At 43.6% G+C, this 18,576-nt stretch overlaps 1 protein-coding gene across 12 annotated transcripts in view; it reads left to right on the top strand.

Moving 5' to 3' along the window:
- Positions 1-18,576, top strand: part of C1H22orf23 (chromosome 1 C22orf23 homolog) — a 105,011-nt gene that overhangs the window by 54,331 nt on the left and 32,104 nt on the right. For 5 of the 12 annotated variants that reach the window (XM_085887157.1, XM_085887150.1, XM_085887149.1 and 2 more), the window contains 4 exons: positions 763-869; positions 12,272-12,334; positions 13,200-13,370; positions 15,486-15,608. In XM_085887157.1, the coding sequence (XP_085743283.1) occupies positions 788-869; positions 12,272-12,334; positions 13,200-13,370; positions 15,486-15,608 (439 nt within the window). In that variant the 5' untranslated portion in view covers positions 763-787. The remainder of the gene's footprint in view (positions 1-762; positions 870-12,271; positions 12,335-13,199; positions 13,371-15,485; positions 15,609-18,576) is intronic. The other 7 variants (XM_085887175.1, XM_085887184.1, XM_085887170.1 and 4 more) reach the window with 3 other exon arrangements.

Genomic DNA, 18,576 nt, shown 5'->3' with positions numbered 1-18,576 from the left:
TCCCTGTGAAGGATGTAGTGCCCCAAGGCAGTGTTCTGGATCCAGTCCTATTCCTAATCTTCATCAACGATCTCTCTGTCTCTCTGGAAAATCCTTATCTATTTGCTGATGATTCCACCTTCTGCCGTGACATCCATCCTTCAGACAGGCAGGCTGCAGCCTCTTCCCTCTTCAGACCTTGAAAAAAAAAGATCACAAGATGGTCAAACATTTGGAATATGTCTTTCAATCCTGACAAATGTCACACTCTCACTATCTCTCTCTGAAATTAATGTCTGGCAAACCCTCCCCATCTACTTTCTTAACATTCCTCTTGAGGAAGTTCAGTTATTCAAACTCCTGGGTCTCACTAGCAGCCGTGAGCTTTCTTGGGAAACCACATTTCAAAATTGGCCTCCAAAGCCAGCTGACTGGGGCATCCGCCGTCGTACAAAGTCCTTCTTTGGCACAGCTGAACTCCTATCCATCCAAAAGGCCTTCATCTGCAGCTTGATGGAGTATTGCTGTCCACTCTGGGCTGGCTCCCTTGTCTCACATTTTGCTCAGCTGCATGCCGTGGAAACCAAGGCCTTTAATATTATTGGAATCTCCCGTGATGAAGCTGAGTCTATTGGGCTATCACTTTGCCATTGCAGACAGGTCGGTGAACCACCTTTCCTAATTATGTTATGGCAAGGATGTTTTTACCTGATGATGGCAAGAATGTGATCGTGTGTTCGTGATGTGGGTGTTCTGATTTTGATGTCTTGATTGTGACTTTAGAAAAAGACTTTGGGATGCTGTGACTATGGCAATGGGCCGAGAGAGGATGACTTCACGAGCTGAAAAGGAAGATGGCTACAGCATTGGCACATGGAACCTGGTATTTGGTATGGTTATACTTAGTATGATGTTGCATTCTATTATTGAATGTATTGTCAGGGAGGATGGATACATCATTGAATTATCAGTACCGATTTTAGATGTGCTCAAAATACTTTGAAGGTAGCCTCCTATATGCCTATGAGGGACATCCCAAAAGTTTGTCACCCCATATACTGTACATAATAGAAATAGTACCATTGATAAACTGTATTTCATTTTTTTTTACAAGATTTTTGGCTTGTTGTAGAGCTGCTCCTCCCCTCCCCCCCCCCCCCTCCACACACATACACACACAAACACACACAAACACACACAAACACACACATGCACACACATGCACACACAAAATGCAATAAAGGACTGTTAGACTAGACAAACAGCCATTGAGCCTGTGGGAAGTTCCATCACTTCCTGGGGCACTGATTGAACCAGTAATGCCACAACAATGGCACCTCCTTTCTCAATGCACTCAGCAGGGCATTTCCTAAAAAGCAATTTCCTCCTCCCCATGGATGCCAACCTCGGGGATTGTCTGTGCTTTTATCCTTATATATGCTGAGCGTCAAGCAAGGAAGCAGCACATCCCATTTCTAAAGTCTTTGGTATGACAGCCAGAATTTGAACCGCCAACCTCCCACATTCAGAGCAGATGCCTCAACTATTACCACCATGCAGTCTGGTTAATATCATTTCAAGGCAACAAATATGCTGGATGGTTTACTATTTCCTTTATTTCCTTCCCATCTGAGCATCCATAATAATATACACTTGAGAGGATAACAAAACAATGCTTTACACACTCAACCACCAAGCCACTCAAACTTTAAAACTTCATTCCACATATTCAATCAGGTTCGTGTGGGGTGTGTACCAAAGAGCCCCATCTTCGATTAAAAGGCAACTTACAGTGTGTGGCCATTGCAGCAGTGCTGGAACATGATCAAGAGGGAAATTATTTCTTGAAAAAGATTGTTGTGATGAGATCAAGGTCCATTACTTCATTCCCAAATCAAAGTGAGCCAGCATGGGGACCACCTCGAAATCATGATTTAGCCATCTTCAGGTGAAATTTTTAATTGTGGAAAACCATCAAAGCACAGCACTGCAGTGAGTGACTTGTTGTACAATTAAGTGGGGGTAAGCAACATGCAGATGATGGCTGGAAAGCTCTTTAAAGGTGTTGTAATGTTCACCCTCACATGACAAATGCAATGACACCAACTCTCACAGAGATCCATTATTCCATTCTAAATCCTCCCCCATACAGTCCAGACTTGTCATTTTATGATTTTCAATTCTTTGGACCACCTTAAAAACATTGGGTCACATCAAGTTTACGAATGATTAGGATATTGAAGCACGTATCTTGCAATGGCTCAATTACCTATCTCAAAAGATTTATATGCAGACAAGATCAACGCATTACCACATTAATGGATCGTCTTTGCAAAAAAAAACCCCAAAAAACCCTTAACACCTAACAGATAGTCACATCTGTTGAGAACATCTGGAGGTGCATTTAGTATATAGATTGCAGAAACGTTTTGTTTTTAATTACAATGAAAAACGTTAGTGAACTACTCCCATTTTCAGTACACCAGCCCAATTGCCATTCTCTTTAAATCCAGTGGACTTTATTTCTGTTATGGTAACTGGTGACAAAATGTGACTTCACAACCTAGATTCTAAAACAAAGTTGGAATCCATGCAATTAAAACACAAGGCATCACCACAACCCAATAATTCTCACACCCAACCATCACAGCAAGATCATGGCCTCAATTTTGGAAGATTCCAAGCCACATGAATTTTGCTGATTGACGATATGATACACAAAGCTACCATCAAAAGGGGAACAGTATATCAACCTCTTGCAAAAAATGCAGCATGCCACTAAGGACAACTTCTGTGGGATTTTGACAAAAAGGTATACTCCTCCTTCATAAGATCAAATAACTGACCAAATACAGCACTGAAGAATCAGGAGGAACCCAAATCGACAAAGATGGAGTCAACAGGGGGAACCTGGATAGGATTTGGGGTTCGGCTGCAACTCCTCGACACTCAAACCCATCCAGGTGCAGCCAGACTCCATCAGTGCACAAGGCCTGACTTGTACAGCCTGCCATTGATGACTGTGGCTTTGAGCAGCAGAATCATCCTTGTGCAGACAAGGACTTGACCCCTGGTACCGACCTTGGCTATTTTGACATTTGAAATCCCACCTGCACGGCCACTGATTAATCAAGGATCATGAGGAGATGACTATAGCAACCAAAACGTGGATGAAGTAGCAAACTGAAAATTTCTATTCTTTTCGAGCATCGACATTTTGAAAGATTAAATGATTTGCATAGTCCATCACTGAATTGGGAAAGCAACTATTTTTGAGGTCAAAAGGTCAAAGGTCAACTCAAGGTCAAACTTCTAAAATAATCAAATTTCATCTTAAAAATCGTCAATTTTCATCTGATTAACCTGAATATTAAGCAGCAAATGCATAGTGCAGCGCTGAATTTGGGAACCAACTATTTTTGCGGTCAAAAGGTCAAAGGTCAACTCAAGATCAAACTTCGAAAATCATCAATTTCAATCTGAAAAATATTGTTTTCATCTCATTGACCTGAACTTTGATTAATATTGTGAATTTTAATCTTAATGCAATGGACAATTTGATGTATCCATGGCAACATTAGGAGAGTCAGGTCAGATCAGATCTGTGACTTGCTACAGGTATCATGTAAAGCTGTACTAACCTGTTACGTGATTGGGTTGTCGGTGACTAAACCGTCTCCCCCACCAGGTTTCCTGATGAGGAGGGTGTTTGGATGTGGACAACCAGCAGGATTAAAAACAAAACCTGTCAAAGGGCGGAGGAGCTCCTTGTGAGCCAACGGCCATCCATATCTAGTGCCCAACTGTGTCTGCAGACGTCCTCCTGCAGTTGGGTTACTTTTCATTTGGAGGTTGGTGGTAGGATTTGCACTCCGGCCATCGTAAAACCCTTCATTCCGCAAAACATTCTCGAAGCATAAAAAAAAAATCTGAAAACCCACTCCATGGGAGTACCTCCTGTGCAGCTCGCAGGGCAGCTCACTGGATGACGGGATTGGGGCAAAGCCTTCGGGACCCCCAATCTTTGATGATAGGAGGGAAACCACGAGGTAACATTCCCGGGTCAGATTGTGGGAGAGTGTGTTGGAGTGGTGCTGAGGTGTCGTCTACCAGATGGTGGTCCCTTTGGGTGGGTGCCTGGAATGTCCTATCCCTAAGAGAGGATGACCACCTGTCTCTGTTATCATCTGAGCTCAAGCGATTGGACATCGGTTCGGCAACACACTCTGAAGTTCGGAGACTGGATTGGGGCGAGATCATGGTGGGTGGTTACACCTACTATTGGTCTGGTCACTTTGATGGTTACCATTCCCAAGGAGTTGCTGTAGCTGTGTTCAATAAGATGACTCCAATGATAATTGAGGTAACACCAGTCAACGAGTGTATTATGAGACTCAGGATTCGTTACTCCTTGGGTGTGATTTCCCTGGTCTCTGTTTATGCGCCGACCGAGGCGAGTGATCTCACCGTGAAGGACACATTCTACGCCACGCTCGAGTCTGTGGTTGATCAGTGCCCCAGACGAGTTACACTTCAAGTCTTGGGGGATTTCAATGCATTGACTGGAACTGATAGGGATGGTTATGAGACGTGTGTTGGTCCCCATGGGTCTGGAACTGTTAACCTGAATAGCACTAAGTTCCTTGACTTTTCAAGAAGTCATGGACTTAGGGGAGGCGGTTCATGGTTTCAGCGCTCACAAGCTCATCGCTGGACTTAGTATTCCAATAGTCCAGCGGAAATGTGAAAAAGGATGGTGTGGCGTCATTATGAAGTTTTTTGGGTTGATTCATCATCTCTGAGCTATCCTGAATCAGAATCAGCCAGGTGCCAGACTTGCACCCTTGAGGAATTTTTTTTTAGAGGCAAAAAAAAAAATGGCCACCACTGACTTTCGATAAATTCTGTTTTGGGCTATATCTTCACTTCCAATGCACTTAAACACAATTATGGTGTCTACTACTATGTTTTCATGATCAAGGAATTCGATAATGATAAAATTGAAGGTGTATATATATATATATATATATATATATATATATATATATATATATATATATATATATATATATATATATATATATATATATATATATAAGACCTGTCTCATATTTTCAAGATGGCCACCATTTTAATATGAAAAATGGCTATTTTGCAGTTCCACTGATCACTTTGAGTAAGAAATTGAATTTGATTAACCCTCAAATATTAATACTACGGACAATAATAGTCAATGACAGCTGAAGTGACTTACTTGCAATGATCAATGAATTGATGATTATATTGGAATACGATTTTTACACAAATATATCCGGATACATGTGGATCGTTGACTATGACTTTGCGTTATGTCTTATGGTAAGTATGTACATGTATATGATTTTGAAATTACCTTTTATTTTTAGGCAAACAAATATTAACTTTGTTAAGGATGCAATGTTCTACATTATGTTCAATCTTCGTCATCGTCGTCGTGATTAGCAGCTACTGCCCTTGTCTGTTCGTTACAACAGTCTGATCGAGCATTACAACTGCAAAACATCGAACATGACATCTGTGCTCCCACACAACCACACCTCCCGGTGGAACATGGCCGGCTGGTGGAGCATCCACACTTGATCAGCTGCAGAATGGTGACTGGTGCAGCAGACACATCAGGTGGAAGTGTGGTTGGACACAACGTCACACCGCTCTCACCTTCTTGCCATCCATACTTGATGGGATCCAAGTTCGGAGGGTCTGACTGAGTGGCCGATTTCCATATAATGACCTGATGATGAGCGCGATGTACATGTTGAACAAAGGCATCATGCGATCAGGGCAACGACTTCAATTTCGGAGCAGAGGTAATTTTGGAGTTGGCCATATTATACTTGCACAACTGATACCGGTGTGTGGACATATTACCTTCGACTTTGGAACCATAACAGGTAGCAATGAGGGTAGTTTCCTCAGATATCATCTTTTCCTCGTCTGCTTCTAGCTGTCCAAATAATGTGGGATGATGTCTGCCCATTAGTACCTTCAGCGCTGTGGCCTTTCCAATGCCAAACAAATATGACACAGTATCGCATCCAGTCAGAGCATGTACAGCAGGCAGATATTTGGCGATCCTTTTGTGTTTCAGTGCTGTTTGGCGAATGTCTACGTTCGTCCTCCCAGCACACGGACTCTCCATGCTGACATCCACAGTCATCTTTTCCTCGAGGTAGAAATGAATCAATAGGACAAAGACATCTGTATCGTCACAGACCACTTTGATGTGTGAGTCACCACTGACACCTGACACAATTCTAACTAAGTGATGGATGATGATGACATCTGCTTCTTCATGGTGTGTTTTCAGATCCTGTCTCTGGAGAGTGGAATTGTTCAATATTTGTACTGGTGTAGGATCTTTTCCGGTGATCACCAGTTTGGTCTGGTTGTCCACATTGTGGGTCATCAGATACTGTCAGATCAAATCGATCAGTTATACTTTGTTGTAGGCTACATTTAGGACCACTTTTTGTGCTGGAAGTGTTGTGTGCAAGTTGATTGATGTTTTAGACTTGAATCATGACCTGCACGACTGGATCTCGTCATTTGTTTTGTGCTGATTTTGATGTACCTGTCGAAAATCAGGTATACGTCACAACACTCCAGGTGGTATTTGATGGTTCCCATGAAGTTGATCACATAATCCTCAACTGTACCATTTGTGGGCCAATGTACAGTCCATAACAAGGTGCATCCATCAATGATGACAGCATCTGAAACACCTTGGATTCCACTTGATTGCTCAACTTGGAGTTTCGTCTTCAGGATTGCTTTCGACTGAGCCTGCATCGCACCACTCTCATCAAACAAGGAGGCTGGGACGGGGACAGTTCGTAAGAGAGGACATCCTTGATATCAATATCCCTGTATTGGTGGAGACATATGACTCGGGTGTAGATCAATTCGGTATCATATACTGGCCTTCCATCCAGCTTGATGCTCTTTTTGGTCGAAGTCTTCAGGGTCACTTTCTTGGTTAGTGTCTTGTTGAAGCTTGTTGGCCATCCAGATTCAAATTCCGCCGTCTGTTGTCGTCTAATCTTGAGAGAATCATCAACGTTTACCTTGTCTGTCACATGAAACATGGTAGGAGACACCAAAATTGTGTTTGTAAGTGCATTCAAAGTGAAGATATAGCCCAAAACAGAATTTATCGAAAGTCGGTGGCAGCCATTTTGTTTTTCGCCTCGAAAAAAAATTCCTCAAGGGTGCGAGTCTGGCACCCAGCTGATTCTGATTCAGGATAGCTCAGAGATGACGAATCAACCAAAAAACTTCATAATGACGCTAAAGCACGCTTTGCCCTGAAATGGCTGTTTGGCATTGAGACTACAATGCTTATCATGTGGCAAAAGGGATGGACGAAGTGCTCGGTGATGGTCGCTGGAGGATGATACAGAACTGTAGGGTATACCGGAGTGCTCAGTTCCTCAATACTGACCACCGGCTTGTTGTAGCAACTCTTAACTTGCACCGTAAATCCAGGAGAATGGTACCATCCCAGCCAAGGATGGATGTTGGCAAGCTCAAGGATGAGAGGGCAGCTGAGGAGTTTGCGAAAAAGCAGAGTGGAGATTTAGGGGGTCTGAGTGCTTTGGGAGATCCTGAAGAGTTGTGGAGTGCCTTCAAGACCACCATCCTTGATGTTGCCAGTGGATGTCTTGGAACTCACGTTGGGTGAAGAAGAATTTTGTCTCTCAAGAGACACTGGATACCATTGATCAGAGTTACAGGGCCAGGCTGAATGGCAGAGCTGAGCTGTTCAGGGAGCTGAGGCGTAAAACTGTACGTGCGCTAAGGGTGGGCAAGGAGGCCTATGTGCGAGTAATCTGTGAGGGGGTAGAACATCATCTGTGGTGAAGTGATTCTCGTCCTGCTCACAGGGGAATTCGTGCATTGCGTTCATCCAAGCCCATCCCTCGGAGCACTGCAGTTAGAGCAGAGAGTGGTAGGCTCTTGACAGAAGAGTCCGAAGTGAAGGCCCACTGGGCCGGTACTTTGAGCGGTTGTACCAGGCTGATCCACCAGCTGTCGAGTTGGATGTCAGGGGTGTTACAATCACTATTGCTGACCCTCCAATCAACTGTGGTCCACCTTCGTTTGTGGAAACACAGGCTGCGGTAAACTGGTTGAAATGGGGTAAAGCTCCAGGGATCTGTGGCATCCATGCTGAACTTCTCAAGGCTGGTGGAAATGCTGCACTCGTGTCGTTGTATGCAGTTCTGTGCTCTGCCTGGAACACAGGCATCATCCCAACTGACTGGAAGAGGGGCCTTGTTGTAGCTTTCTGGAAAGAGAAGGGTGATCGCTAGGACATAACAACTACCAAGGAGTGACACTGCTCTCAGTGCTGGGCAAGGTCTTTGCTCAGATAATTCTTGATGGGGTTTGCCACCATCTGCTTGAGCGCCAGTGTCCAGAGCAGTCAGGCTTCACACCAAAGAAGTCAACGATTGACCGTATCCTTGCTCTTCGGGTCCTCACCGAACGCAGATCAGAGTTTCGGCAGGACCTGCTTGCAGCCTATGTTGATCTCTGTTAAGCGTTTGATTTAGTGAATTGGGATGCCCTCTGGAGGATTCTTGGTCTTCGTGGGGTGCCACCAAAACTGATCGATCAGATGGCTGAAATCTAATCTGGTACTGTGAGTGCTGCAAGATGTGGTGGTACCATCTCTGACTTATTTCCAGTTGTTACTGGAGTTCATCAGGGGTGTGTACTGGCCCCCACACTTTTCAGCACTCGTATGGACTGGATTCTGGGTCGGATGTCGGGAGTTCAAGCTGCAGTGCATCGTTTGGGAATGTCAAGATCTCTGACCTTGATTTCACAGATGTTGCAGTCATCTTTGCAGAGACTTTAGACGTCCTTTGGGGGCCCTCGAGGTGTTGAATGAGGAGTCGGAGCCGCTGGGATTACGGGTTTCCTGTGTCGAAACTCAGATCCAGGCTTTCAATGACATCTTTGATGCTACTGTCCTGTCTGTGCCTGTCTGTGGTGAGGATGTTAAGGTCGTGGAGAGATTCACTTACCTCGGCAGTGATATTCATGTCTTTGATGGCTGTGAGTCAGAAGTCAACAGATATCTGGGTTGGACCTGGGGAGTCATGGATTCACTGGATCATGGGGAATGGCGCTGCCGGTACCTATGCGGGAGGATGAAAGTCAGAGTCTTCAAGTCCTTGGTGCTTCCAGTCTTGCTCTACGGATGTGAGACTTGGACTCTGACCAGGGATCTGAGATGGAGACTTAATTCCTTTGGCACCAGGTCTCTTCGGAGAATCCTTGGCTATCGCTGGTTGGACTTTCTGTCCAACGAACGGTTGCTGAGAGTGACTGAAATGAGATTTGTTACCTGCATCGTCTGTGAGCAGCAGCTGCGGCTGTATGGACATGTGGCTCATTTTCCTGATGCTGATCCTGCTCACCAGATTTTTTTCAGCGAGGGAGTCTCGTGAGTGGAGGAGGCCAATGGGCCGACCACGTTCCTCATGGTTGCAGCAGGTTGATCGGCATCTCAAGAAGATGGGGATGGGCCAGGCATCTGCCTGGGGGGTGGCCAAACGGGGGCCCCTGGAGTACCGGCGGAAAGTGGATGCAGCCACGCGCTGCTCTGGCGCATGCTCCCATACCTGAACTGACCTTAGGAGAGGGGGTGGAGTATCGTGCTCTGCACAATGTCTTTTTCTTGTTTGTTTGTTTGTTTGTCTGTCTGTATATTTGTTTGTCTGCACAGAACTTTCATGATTTTCTCCAAAACTGCTTGTTGGATTGAGACTAAATTTTAACCATTGGTGTGACTACTCATGTGGAATGTTTTAATGATAATTATGATGTCATAGGTCACGTGGTGTGGCAGCGATTTTGGAAAAATGGAAAAACTTTGGACCTCTGTATCTACGAAACCTGACCAAGGAAATTTTTTTTAACTTGGCACGTGGCAAGTACTCCTCATGCAGAATAAGAGTGATGTTGTAAATGACATCAGAGGTGCCTTCATTATGATGTCAGAATTGCATATGTCAAATGCTACATACGATCAGGATGAAAATTTTTGAGGGTGATATAGGGATAAAATGGTCAGAAAACAATTTGATGATGTCATCGGTCATGCGATTCAGCAGCCATATTGTTTTAAAGAAAAAAATACCTTCAAAAATCTTCTTCTCTGAAGTGGCTGAATAGATCGAGGTGAAACTTTACACGTTTGACTGCCTGTCCATGAGGAACAAAAGGTTCACACATACGATGTCATCGGTCACACAGTTTGGCAGCCAAATTGGATTTACCCTCAAACCGATTAAAAAAAAAAATGTTTGCCTGGTGTTGGCTTAATGGTTAGAGTGGTGGGCTTGGGATCCTAGAGTCCTGAGTTCAAATACCGCTCAGCTGTTGAATTAATACCAGGTGGGGTTAACTCGGCCTGTCATCCTTTCGAGGTCGGCAAAATGAGTGCCAGCATGCTGGTGTACTGTGTCGGAGTGGCGACCCATCCAGGATTGTGCCCAATAGCCAAGGAGACTGCTTCAGCAGCACCAACGCTCTGCACAGAGTTTGTTCCCAATCTCCTCCGCCTCCTATAAAGAATCTTCTCCAGAATGTCTGGACAGATCGAGGGGAAACTTTACACAAATGTTCCCTCATCCTTGCCTGTACAAGTTTGTTGAGGAATAATTGATAGGTCACATGGTTTGGCAGCCATATTGGATTGAACAAAAATATTAAATAATGTTTTTTTTTTCTGGAACCGCTTAATCAGTCGATGTGAAACTTCAAAATTATGATCTCGTCGGATTGATAGGGAATACATGGTTTAAATTTAAACTTGATCGGACACATGGTCTGGCAGCCAGAATTGTTTAATTTTTTGATCTGGGTTCTTTTTAATTTTTTTATTTTTGAATAAGGCTCACTTGGCTGTGCCTGGATGGGTTTGAGGGTAGAGGAGTAGCAGCTGAAATGTGAATCCCATCCAGGTTCCTCCTGATGACCTCATCATTGCTTTTTGCTTTTTCGGGTTCCTTCTGATTCCTCCAATGCAGGACTATACCTATTTGGTCTTCCATTTGATTTGAATTGAATTTATTTTAATCCAATTCTCAATTCAATTGAATAATAATTTTTAAAAAGGTCATGGGTCGTGGTCAGGGTTAGGTGTCCAATTAAAGCGGGACGTCTTGGTACCGTCATCATCGCCAGCAGTTATAAAGTGGCAGTTCTAATTATGTCTCCTATTAAGTACGTAACGCACCAGTTCACAAACACTACATAAAATACACCACACAAAACTGCACAAAACAAGTCCTGGCAAGGGTCTGCAATCTTTGATTGCTCTTTTTATTGTTTTTTATTCATATGCAGCCTGTGGCTGCTTGGATGCATAATTTTCTGGGGGCATGGCTGTGCTGCTGATGCAATGCCCCCTTTTACCAGTAAGCTGGTACTCATTTTGCTGACCTTGGGAGGATAACAGACTGAGTCAACCCATCTGGCATAAATTCAGCAGGAAAACAGATGCTTAAACTCAAGATCCTAAGATCTTAAGCTCGCCACCTTAACCATTAAACCAACACCAGGCTTATCCTTTTCATAATAGATTGAAACATACCGTGTACAAGGCCGATTTAATGAAACCAACCAAATATTTCACACATTTAAAAAGTACATGTACGTCCACTTTTTGATGTACCTTTTGTGTTTTTTTTACTTTTAAAAAATCTTTGTAGTTGTGCAAAAAGTAATGAGGAGAGGCTCGATCTAAGATAATCAAAGTGGAATAAAATGGAAAAAGAAATGCATTCAATAGTTTGGGTTATCCATCTAAAATAAAAACAAAAAAATATATCCAGAAGCGTTGACATTTCGATCTGAGCCCATCCATAGAATAAAATTTAACCAACTGTAAAAGCAAGCAGATCCACATTTTTGGTGTGTGTGTGTGTGTGTGTGTGTGTGTGTGTGTGTGTGTGTGTGTGTGTGTGTGTGTGTGTGTGTGTGTGTGTGTGTGTGTGTGTGTGTGTGTGTGTGTGTGTGTGTGTGTGTGTGTGTGTGTGTGTGTCACAAAATGAAGCTTTCTTCCTCATTACATTTTACTGGATACATTGCAATCACAATGACGTGGTTACTTCCGATGCATAATAGTCCCTCACCTTTATGACTTTATTTTTCATTGCATCTAACAGTTGAAGCTCTTCCATAAATCTTAAAATGATGGACAGAAAAAGTTGATAATCAATAACTCTGTGCCATACAGATATGATGAAGAAATCAGGGATGAGCCTTTCACAGCAGAGGTCTCTTTGGAAAAGTGTGAATGGTTAGTCCATTAATCAAAAATGTCTGTAAACTGTAAATACAAGTTAAGAACTGTAAATACATTACAATTTCTTACAAAAATTGGAAATGCAACTTTTATAAACATTTATCTCCTAAATATAATAAATGCAATCATATCGATTAATTTACCATATCTCTTATTCGCTGCTGGTTAAACTACAATATTTTGTATGCACTGATAAGTTCCTAGTGTGACAGTCACGCTAAGTGGTGGGAACGATTGCGTGTCATGGATTGGTCTGCATTCATGTCAATCATATATATACATACACACAGTATAATCGACCAAGAAAATCTACACAAAGAAAGCACATCATGCGGTGGCTGGCTAGAGTTCTCATGCATGTGCAACTTGTCTGTAGCTGTCGAGAAACTCAGGTATGGTTTGAAACAGTAATGGGCTTACCGAGTGTATCTTTTCTTGGTTGCTTTGTGCAGGCTTCTTTGACTAGAAAGACTGAGTGTAGATTAATTATATAGTCATAATCACAGCTTGGGATGACAGTGGGATCTTCAATGTCGACTGGATGAAATGGATGGGATACCAAGCTTAATGTCCTTTGAAGGATGATGCACTTATTGACGCAACACATTGCCTGCACGAAACCATGACGAGAGTTCATAATTAGGTCAGGAATCAAATCCAGACTCCACAGCTCACAGGTGAACACGCTAACTCCGAGTCACCTTGTCAGGTCATTCGCAAAAGTGGAACAGGGTCATATAATCTTTTCGTTCTTATGCAAACAAAATATATTTTTACTTGTTACCTTCAAATTAATATGGAAGTGTCCAGAAAATGAAAACTCGTTGTTGATAAAAAGTTTTCTGTTTCTTCTTTACAGTGTGTGGAAGCTTACCTGTTCCCAACATGACACCGTCAGCTGTGCAACATCACTCGATGCCGACGTCTTTGATTCCAATCAAGCCAGGTGCACGCCCACACCTCCGACCTGCTGAAGTCTGTCGTGCCAGTGATGCATACACATGTGAACCATTTCTATCGAAGTGTTACGGTGAGCTATTATACTTGTGCGGAGTGAAATGTGTAGAAGCAGAAATATATATTGTTGTAGTGAGTCAGCTAGTCACTAGATAAAATCTTCCACTCAGATAGTCCCAAATTTAGCAATGGATAGTCAATGGGGCTGTTTATTTTTGTATGCAGAGTCAATGCTCGTGGAAGAGCTAGGAAGAACACAGAACAGATCAAGACGCAACAGAACAAAAGGAACAGCAGAATGAGAAGGGGGGGAAATGCCAACAGCAGGGCTGAAGGACAAAATGGAAGGAGATGGACAACAAGGGATGTGGGTAAGGATGAGGAGTAGAAGGGGGGAATGCAAAAATAAGATGGTTACAGAAGCAAACTCTCAGGAAGGAAAAAGTGGAATTTTTTTTGTTTAATGGAGGTAGAAAAGATCATGGTTTGGGTTGGGGGATGATCTGAGATTGTGGTGAATAGCTGTTTTGAAGATCAAAAGGAGAGAACGCGATTGAAGAGAAGGTGAAAATTGGTTCCACAGGTGGGGAAAAAAAGAGAAACAAATGAATGGAGGTGAGCTTTCACTGGAAGGTGGATTAATACAATAAAAAGGGTAAGGCAGGAGAAGAAGCAAATACACTGGCAGTTTTTTTTATACAGTTATATATTCCCAATGACCAGTATACTGGGCCGGTGTATACCCCGGTTAAAATAGGTGTACCATATCCCTGTGCCGTAAGAGGCGACCAGGGTTGCGTCAGGAAGGGCATCCGGCGTAAAACATGTGCCAAATCACTATGCGGATCATACGGATGATCCGCTGTGGCGACCCCGAACGGGAGCAGCCGAAAGAAGAAGAAGAAGAAGAAGATATTCCCAATGACCCACAATATTTTGATGGCTTAAAGTGATACCTTAAGGCCTGTTCACACTTACATGCACTGAGACAAGTTATAGCTCACAAGACTGGAGATAACCTTGCCCACGTGCAGTCCTCTTGCAGTGTGGCGATGGTCTTGGTGAGAGAAAGAGATGACAGGCAGCGTCATGTCCGGGTGTCATGTCTCCCCATTGGTGCACACATGCATTTTCCAATGCCACCCTCCATCTGTTTGGAGCTCTCTGTTGGACTGTCTCTGTCTCTGTCTCTGTCTCTGTCTCTGTCTCTGTCTCTGTCTCTCTCTCTCTCTCTCTTTTCTCTCTCTCTTTTCTCTCTCTCTCTCTCTCTCTCTCTCTCTCTCTCTCTCTCTCTCTCTCTCTCTCTCTCTCTCTCTCTCTCTCTCTCTCTCTCTCTCTCTCTCTCTCTCTCTCTCTCTTTCTCTCTCTCTCTCCCTCTCTCTCTCCTTGGTTCTGCTACTGATCTAGCTTTGCCCGCCCATCTGGCTTTTATAATCTCGTGACCATGCATGGCTGCATGCTCATTGGCTCGCCGTCAAGCTTCTCGCAGCTTCTGCGGTGCCTCACAGCTTTGAGCAGCTTTACGTCCTCCAAGCGATTACCATTCCCCAGGCTTATCCCTTACCTTCACGCACAGTTACAAGGCATTGCTTTTGTCCTCTTATGGAAGGAGAGGTTGACGGAGGTGTTTGCTAGTTTCCAGAGCTGCTAACTGGTTTAAAAGAAACACCGAGACAAAGGGAACCAATTTAAAGGATTAATCGGGGAGGAATAGTGGGAGGGCTTCAGACATATTACAGAATGGAGGGTCTACTTTTATTGGCTTCTGAACACACTTCAAAATGTGTCCTATGATTCTGCACAGAATCGACACTTATTCTAAACGTTTATTAATGAAATGACTTCTCTATCTTACTCCCTTTACCCCCTATGGCTATTCCCCCAAAAACATGAATAGTGAAAAATATTTTCTCACATGAGGTAGAGAATTTTTTTTTAATGTGATGTGGAGAACTAGAACTTGAAAATGTATATTTCCTGATCACGTCAATCTTTCTGGAAGCATGCAAATTGCATGGGGACTTGCTTCAAACCGAAGTTCTACATAACCCTAAGAGATGTTCTCAATAGCATTTTGGCCATTGTTTACCCACATTTAGTGTCTGTTGACTAGATATAAACTAGTTTTGCAGTGTATCATTAAAGTATGAAATTAAATAACAAAATTAATATTTGTTGTTACTTTCAGTGAACGGACAGGATGAGAAGGATAAACTACAGAACATCATGGCGAACTGCAAGTCCCAGCAGAGTCCTCCCTGTCCAATAAACACACCAGAGTCACCTACGGTACCTGACCGCTTTCAGGAGTGTAAGTTTCGACACAACCTGAAAGATTCTTGTCTATAGAAGTGACTGCAACATTTGTCCCAATGTCAAAATAACATTACATCTATCTTTTCTTTTTTTCCATTTATATTGCAGAGTTTAGGCAGAGGTTGTCACAAATTATTTATATGCATGGTCGAGATTTCCAACCAAAATAGAAAACCCTTTTTAATTTGATAGATCATTTATTATACAAAAACACACATATATATGTGGAAAGAAGAGCTTGTCCCAAGAGTTCAAGCAGATCTCTACCTCTGAGCCAGAATACATGGCCTTTTATACAATTGGAAATGGGGAGGGGGTCAGAACATCACAGGGTACTTGGCCAATCAAAATACAAGAAAGCTTTGTTTGCACACGAGGTTCTTGAAGCAAGGAGAAAACAATCTTGAATATAATTAAGCAGATTGTATTGTGAAAGAATACATATCTTTGGTAGGCAATGTATGCACAGAAAACCTTCATTTACTTTCAACAATGATAAGCATTTATCTCAGCATGTAAATGGAGCATCTGGTTTGCACAGCTTTTGCAGAACAATGAGAGGTCAATGACCTCTGCGGTTTGAGACTCCTGTTGATAACAGGACAATGGGAAGACAGAGTTCATGTTTGTACAATTTTGCGATTGAATTGGAGGCGAGAGTTAATGAGACTCATGCCTCTGGGGGCCAGACTCTCTGACATCACCAAAGTGATTCTTTCCAATTTCCCAACCAAGTGGAAAATATAAGATTATATTGTTACAGAGTTAACTAACATACTAGATCTATTTATTTATAAAACAACCTTCAGTTTGTAATGATTTATCAAGTATATGTTTTGGAGTAACAAACATAACAGATCGTTTCATATTTCCTTCAACTAAGCATGGACTAATAACAAGACATTTCACCAGGTCCAGATGTGCTTGGTCCAGCATGAGGATTATACATTCGTTATTATCCCCCACCAACCAACGAAGTTGGCGGGGGATATAGAAATGGGTTCCGTCCGTCCTTCCGTCCATCACATTTCTTTTCTGGAGCTTAACTATAAATCCCCTTAAGATATATTTACGAAATTTGGTACACATATCAAGCAAGTAATGAACTGGTGCCTTTTGATATTTCCTAATTGATAGGTCACATGGTTTGGCAGCCATGTTGGATTCAAGAAAAATATTAAATAATGTTTTCTCTGGAATCACATAACCTCACGAAGTGAAAATATGTGAAATGAGAGCGAGAGATGAACCTTCAGAGTTTAGGCTTTATTCCATTTGATTGGAGCCGCTTCTACGGGCACACCGGGGAATACAGGTTCAGCTAGGAGTACATAAGCAGTAACGTATACATGTGCAGTTAATCATTGCAGACAATCCGCGTAAGCACGGAGTTCGATATAATCTCCATTCTCACCAGTCAATGAGCACCTTCAGTTAACGAGCATCAAGTGAACAGCCGATGTAAATGGCAATGCCCCGGGGACAATCACTCGTGCCGCAGAGACCTCCCCTTATACGCGAGACGCACAACATGTTATCCCGCGTCATGTCCCTCAATTCACGTCAATTCACCACATTCTCCCCACCTTTAAAATGTAACTAGGGGCCCATCTTACACACCATGATTGCTTTAGCACTATAGGAGTATACATTTCAAGCAACGCGGACTAATGGATCTACAGAAGCATACATGCCAAGCAGTGATTATTTTGAGTTGTAGGAGCATGGAAATGAGCATCGATATATGATATAATGGGCATATAGGAGCATGAGCAGCGAGAATGCCGATAATCCCCTTTACAGATTGAGTCGTCGAGGGGGCCTTATTCGTCGACCTCTCCGGGAGTAAACGGCAGTTTCACTTGAGGGAGACTCCCGATCCTCTTGGTGAGCCTCGACTTGTGTCGGGGATGACTCCTCGATCGCTCTCGGGTGGAACGCGGCAGCCCCGTCGCCCGGCGGAGTTCCTGGGGGGGAAATGTCAGAAGGAGGAGTGCCGGAAGGTGGTGTACCGGCGGGAGGAGTACCTGAGGGAGCCAGATGGCGAACCGACACAGTGGTCTCCCTGCCATCCGGGAGCCTGACATGAGCATACTCTGGATTAGTGTCAATGAGTTCGACCCCCTCCACCAGGGGTTCATACTTGCTTTGTCGTACCGGGCGTTTCATGAACACTGTACCGGGATGGGTCAGCCAGTTGGGCACCGTTTGACCGTCAACATAACGTCGTTGGTGAGTAAACATACGTTCGTGAGGAGTGGCATTTGTGGACGTGCAGAGGAAAGAGCGTATGGAATTCAGAGCGTCGAGAAGGGTAACCTCCCACCGCTCGGGGCCCAGTCCTCTCGATTTCAGCGCCAGAGTTACGGCTTTCCAAATAACTCCATTATACCGTTCCACCTGCCCGTTTCCCTGTGGGTTGTAACCCGTCGTTCGACTAGTTGCTATGCCGTGCTCTAATAGGAATTGTTTTAGCCCGGCCGACATGAAACACGGCCCTCTGTCTGAATGTATGTACGAAGGTCTCCCAAACATAGCGAAGAGGTCAGAGAGACATTTTACGACAGTGCCCGAGGTCATATCCGAGCACGGAAATGCGAAAGGGAACCTTGAATATTCATCAACAACGGTGAATATGTATCTGTTGTCTGTTTCGGTCGGCAGGGGCCCTTTGAAGTCGATGTTTAGTCTCTCGAAGGGGGAAGTGGCCTTGATCAGTCTGCCAGATGCCGCGCCATAGAATCTGGGTTTTAGTTCAGCACAAACAGGGCATGAAGCATTCATTTGTTTAATATCTTCAACAGAATAGGGAAGATTTTGTCTGCGTGCGAAATGTGCCATCCTGGTTACCCCTGGGTGGCACAGAGACACATGGAGGTCTTGCAAAGCCTGACTGATTGTTGCCGAACTGTAGACCCGGGAGAAGGTATCTGCAGCAGGGTTTTCTTTCCCGGGCCGGTAAA

Source organism: Eptatretus burgeri, chromosome 1 (genome assembly GCF_056783735.1).
Source record: "Eptatretus burgeri isolate ZD-2024b chromosome 1, Ebu_testis_v1, whole genome shotgun sequence".
NCBI lineage: Eukaryota > Metazoa > Chordata > Myxini > Myxiniformes > Myxinidae > Eptatretus > Eptatretus burgeri.
The sequence above is the reverse complement of the archived record's forward strand: the minus strand, read 5'-3'. Positions and strand labels throughout refer to the sequence as shown.